This window comes from Diplotaxodon limnothrissa, linkage group LG13, assembly GCF_057381915.1.
Source record: "Diplotaxodon limnothrissa isolate DT_005_m linkage group LG13, D_limnothrissa_male_GT1.1, whole genome shotgun sequence".
Lineage (NCBI taxonomy): Eukaryota > Metazoa > Chordata > Actinopteri > Cichliformes > Cichlidae > Diplotaxodon > Diplotaxodon limnothrissa.
Genome location: NC_140608.1, coordinates 2,928,301 through 2,934,300, shown reverse-complemented (window position 1 = coordinate 2,934,300; position 6,000 = coordinate 2,928,301). Strand labels below are relative to the sequence as shown.

General features: G+C 37.6%; 1 protein-coding gene across 1 annotated transcript in view; it reads right to left on the bottom strand.

Moving 5' to 3' along the window:
- Positions 1–2,307: 2,307 nt before the first annotated feature.
- Positions 2,308–6,000, bottom strand: part of cdh11 (cadherin 11, type 2, OB-cadherin (osteoblast)) — a 95,257-nt gene continuing 91,564 nt past the window's right edge. The window contains exons 14-16 of the mRNA XM_085369627.1: positions 4,998–5,249; positions 3,332–3,483; positions 2,308–3,025 (exon numbers count right to left, since the gene is read on the bottom strand). Coding sequence (XP_085225753.1) covers positions 2,660–3,025; positions 3,332–3,483; positions 4,998–5,249 — 770 coding nt within the window. The 3' untranslated portion in view covers positions 2,308–2,659. The remainder of the gene's footprint in view (positions 3,026–3,331; positions 3,484–4,997; positions 5,250–6,000) is intronic.

Below are 6,000 nucleotides of genomic sequence, written 5' to 3'. Positions count from 1 at the left end.
AAGTGCATTGTTAGAGAGTTGTTACCATGTTATTACTCTCAAGTCATAAAGTTAAAATAACAGAAGAACTTATGTTTGTGGCAGTGTGTTTTTCAGCTCTGTGGTTTAGTATCAACTACATCTGTTTGTAGGTCAGTAGCAAAAGTTGAGCCAGCTTTAGGTATGTCTTTATTAGGATTTTACTGAAATAGAACTGAAGTTGGTCTGAAGATGTGTTTTTAATATGATGAGTAGCTTACAATTATGACTTCATTTATTTTCTTTTAAGCATAGAAATAATGAGTTTTGTGCATTTGACTCAAACTGAGTGGGTCCAAACATAAAATGTGATTTTGTTTTTATATATACATATTTAGAAGACTACATGTTCCTAATTTAAAAAAAAAAAGAAAGGACTGCAGTTTCCAAAGTGAACACAAAGTTGACTCCCAAACACAGTCCAGTATCATTTTATAAAAAGAGCATTTATTTCAAAGGTTTTTTTTTTCTTTTTTTTTGCTTCGGAGATTGAAGCACATAGTAAAGCAACAGTACAATGTTCAGAAAATATAAGTGTGATGCTGTAACATTTTTTTTTAATCTTTATCTTCTTAACACGTTTTTGTTGTAATACTGGAATATTCTGCATGTATACTAAAATAAGAACTTTTAAAATTGTACAAATTGGTACCATAAAACTTGACAGAGAATAAAAACGAGGCGTTCTCTCACTGCAACAAACACAGATTGCTAGTTTTCCTCTTGAACAGGGAGAAAGAACAAAGAAATGCCAAACAATGAAAAGAGAAACAAAAATGAAAGAAATGAGAGGTTGTATGGACACAGGCATAAACCAAGTCTGTTTAACTTTAAGCAGTACATTTCTTACGGCCGCCTAAAAATGAGACTAGAATACCGTGTAGTCTCTCCACGTTTAGGCAACTTTACAGATAGTAAATCTGAGCTGCAAAGAGTTAAACCAAAATTTCTTCCCATGTAGCTGCAGCCAGTAAAAGAACAGTTATAATAATGATAACAATAAGAATAGAAAACAACAATAATAATCATAATAATATAATAACATTAAAAAAAGAGATTGACCAAGAACCTACACATTTAAAAAGGATGTTTTGGTTTCAGCCTCAGCAAATGTGGTTCTGAAAACATACTTATGTTATTTTCCAGTGTTGTTATCTCTATATAGCAACACATGTTGATACAACAGATGTTGCCGCCAACATGCCGTGCACGGTACTGGAAAAAGACACAATGCACATTTTACCAATCTACATTTACTGTGCTGGCAGACTCAGTACATCCCATCTAAAGACTGTGCGGGGCGCAGGTTGGATCCTCAAAGTGATATATCACGTCAGCACGTTGCTCTGTACACACCTAACATGGAGAATAGTTTGCTTTCTGAATATACGTCTCAAGTTACAAAAAGAAACAAAAGGAGAAAAAAAAAAGAGAATGCACTGCGTTGCAAGAGTGTCTATTAAGTTTAAGGCGATTTTTAGAGCTCACAGGTTTGTACTCATTGTGACTGATCATCATCAGTGGACTCCAAATGAGGAAGTGATCATTCGTTGGTAGACTCGGTATGGGGAGTGATTGTTGTTGTGAGGAATGGGGACACAGGGCGAGGGCATGGAGAAGGGCAGCTTTTTCTTTTCAGGTCTTCTCTGCAGTGAAGAATGAAAACAAAGAATCATCCACAGTTTGAAAATTGAATCCTTGTTGAGTCTGTCTCTTTTTGAGAGTAGAAAAATTGTATCTGTGTAGCATTTTCAGTCCTTGTGTGTTCCTTTGTCTTTGTGTAGCTACTGAAGATAGCATTCTCTTACTCCTTACTCTTGTTGTGTTTTTACCCCTGGAGTTGTTGTTTATTTATTATAAGGCCACCATACTGTGAAGATGCTCACAGCATCTTCACAGTATCAACAACCCAGAGTCGGTCATGCCATCAAAACGACAGTACCTGCTGAATTCGGCACACACGACATGTCGGCAAAATCATTCCATTTGATTTTTGACCCTACTAACACATCTGTACATTTTATTTCTATTTAATAACATCAGGCAGTTGCTGGAATCCAAACAAGCTCTTCCTTTAATTTATTTCTCTCCCTTCCTCTTTGTCTTTGAGAGATCAACAAAGGGGATGTACTCCACGCAGAAACCTTTCAAGGGAATAAAATTTCCCTCAACAACCATAAAAGAAGAATGTGAATCCAGTCCACAAAAGTATATAGAACCTCTAATAAACTAAACATTTTGCTAAAAGCAAGTCATTTTGACCATACAGTAACATTTTTTCCATCAAATTACTCCCAAACAGACAAATTGCTGACATAGCAAATCTCCAAGCCCTGCAATGTTCAAGTCTGTAGAAATAGAAGGAGGGAAAGAGACACAGAAAGGACAAGGAAGATTTGGGAAAAACCGGGAGTGTTTCATGTCCAGGTGTTCACAATGTGTCCATTGACAAATCATTTTGGAGGACTGGAGCGTTGCCATGGAAGGGGGAGCTGTTAACGTTTGTTGACTAATTGGCATGAACTGATCAGTTGGTAGTTGGTAACAGTTGGGAACTGGGGAGTGTTAACCCTCAGTTAACAAATCCTCATGGAATCAAGAAATCAGAAATCGGGGAGGCGTCCACTCAGTGAGACCACTGTTAAGAGTCTTCACCATCATCAGCATCATTAATGGAGCAGTCTTTGGTCCCGTACAAATCTGCCAGCTTCTTAAACCTCGGCCCCCAACTCTGCAGATAGTCATAATCCAAGTCGGACTCTGTTGTGACAGACTCGAGGGAACTCAATGACCCGGCCAATGATCCTCTGCCTTCATAGCCGTAGATCTGAATGGAGTCGTAAGGAGGTGCAGTCGGGTCACTGTCAGCTTCTGCAATTCGAGTCTTGATGAAGTCATCCACATCAACGCTGTTGGCTGCAGGACGGCCAATGCCGGGCCTGATAGGATACTGAAGTTCTGGTTTGATATCCTTTCTTGGCAGGAAACCGTTGGCACCATCTGGGTTCTGAAAAGTCAGAGAAAGAGAGAAAGGACACTACCGTCAATTATAAGCTTACAGATGTATATTGCAGAGAATGAACAAACGTAAGAATTGTATTTATCTGCTGGCAGATAAATCTGGTTAATATTCCACCTTAAGTACTTGTAGGTTTTTAGTGTAATGTTTATATGCATAAGCAGAAACTGACAGTCACAGATTGCTTTTGACCTGCCTGAGGCTGAAGCAGCAGACCCTCAATTTCCTCTTTTCCCCATAGACTTTTATCTTTAATACCAAGATGGTTATTGCCACTCGTCCTCTCACCCTTACCTGCAGTGTGGCAATGTCGAAAGCCTCTGTGTCCTCCTCACCGCCTCCCTCGTCATCATAAGTGATAATATTCTCCCGGATGTCTTCCTCCTCGAAAACTATCAGTGGCTCTTTCTTCTGACGCCTCAGTGCAACAAACAACACTACTATTGCTGCCAAATAGAAAACAAAAATGCAAGGGTTTATATTTCCATTTAAAAAACATTTTACAAAAACCTTCATGATTACAGGTAGTAGACAAGTTAATCGTGGATAATTAGTGTGCACTGTGGGAGGTTGCACCTTGGACATTTTAATTCATATCATTATTGTATTATGTTATACACGCATGCCATTTTAATTCTAAATTGTCATCAACATGTCAAACTCGTCAAAGGTTTTCAAATGTGTTGTACTCTGTGTAAAATGCAGTGTAAATTAAGGTTGAAGAATCAGCTAATGGCTTGTGAAAGATTTTCTGTTTTGAAAGCATATTTATGATGAGATATAAGGCTAAAAATAGATGTGTTTCTGTGTGTGTGTGTGTGTGTGTGTGTGTGTACTCTAAAGAACTGTCTTGTGTGCATGTGTGTTGTAATAAAAAAAATTTCAACCCAAGCAGACAGTGTGTGTATGTATGTATGTATATATATATATATATATATATATATATATACACATACATATTTCCTGCGCATAAAGGATAACAATACAACAGCGACTATCGCTGCTCTCTTATGATTGAGCTGCAGCTTTTCTGTCTGACACATACAGTAGGCAGCAAAGAGGCGGCAATGGAGACCAATTGAAGTGAAAGATACTGTTCTTTTTTTTTTTTTTTTTTTTTTTTTAGTTGACAGCTGCGCTTGTTACTTGTAAGCACAATCAAAACCTTAGCGGCTAAAAAAAAGCCTTTACCAAACTACCTTTTCAGCAGGCTTAAACACTGACAAAAGTGGTACTTTCAAGCTCTTCCATCCACCTAATAGGTACACCCTGACTATGAAAAAACCCTACAAACGCATCCCTGTGGCTTTGCCTCCTAAACTCTCCAGAAACCTCTGGAAAAGGCTAAAAAACATTAAAAGTCAAATGTTAATATTTTTTGTACCGTTTCTTTTTATATAAATAGTTACATATTAAAAACAGTTCAAATTAATTTAATAATTTGGCTGTGAATAATTGATCTTACTTTAATGGATACATTTTTATTTTTTACTGCACTACTAAAGTTCTTCATGTACTCCCAAATTTTTCAGTGTGGGGCACCTGTGGTCCTTGGAGATGAAAGTAAATGTCAAGCCCTGCTATTGCAACATTTCCAAGTACAATGTGCGAACCCACACTAAGTGATTATGCATGGATGGGGTATGAGAGTGATTCTGTAAGTGCTTATACATAAGTGATTCCTTGACCTCTACTCTTAAGAAGATCAAACGATGCAGCACAGTTTGAATGAGGAGTCAAAAATAGGAGGCGGCCTGAGTCAATTGCTGATGTTTCACCTCAGTGTAAAGTAAATGTCAACCTTTTTGGTATTACTAGAAAGGTTTGCAGTTAAATGGCTCAGTCTATAAACACACCCTATGCAATTTTAGAGTGGCCTCCCTAAAATTTGATCCAGGAATGAATAAATGTCATATATTTTAGTAATCCCCCCTCAAGAATTAAGAATTTTGTTCCTTACCAAGCAGAATGACAATACAAGCCAGTATAGCTATCAGGGCTCCAGTGCTAAGACCAGCAGGAAGGACGTAGGGCTCCACATTACAAGACAGAATTGTGTCTTTGCTGTCACAGGAGCAGACTCTGATGGTCAGGGTGTTGGTGCTGCTCATAGCGGGAATACCGTTGTCGTTTATCTCGATGGGAAGGTAGTAAACATCCTGGGTGAGACGACTGAATCCTTTACGGAGCACATAAATACTGGCTGTGCTGTCTGTAGATGGAGAGAGAAATAAGGTGGTGAATGTGATGAAATGATGGAAGGTTGTTCAACTTCCAAAGGACTATAAAAAACACATGCTGCAGAATGTTTTGGCTTTTATGTGCAAAAACTCACATAATCCACCTTTGCACACATTTTTCTTCTTTAGCATTGTCCACACACACAACTATTGCTGCCCTAACACAGCAGCCAATGAGGTGTGACTTTGATGACATTAGATTTATATTTAATAGTGGGTCCATTCATCAGTTCAAAAGTAATCAAAGACCAGTTATTGCTGTTACGACACCAACTTGCTGGCTCTGCCTTTGTACCCTCTTTTGTCTGCCTTTTTTCCATCCCTCCCATGCCATTCTTTCGCATTTATATTTTATTACCAACAGAGGATTACACAATATGAGGCATTTCAGAGGCTATATCGCAGGAAAAACAGTGTCTAACTTGTATATTAAAATACATAACAAAGCCATACAGGTTAAAAATGTACAAACTACTGATGTATAATAATAAGGTATAAAATGCAGACAGATCTCCTCTTGGAGGTTAAATTTAGTATGAATTTAACCCTAAAACCTACAAAATTTAGGACAGACAGCAATTTTTTTCAAGCTCTGTTCTATTTTTTTTTTTTTATCACTGCATGTCATTTTTAATAATCCACCTTTATTTTTCCATCTTGCTTTGTGTTTCCTAAAAACCTACAGGTTATGCAGATTGTTCCTAAATTCATCATTTTTTTTCT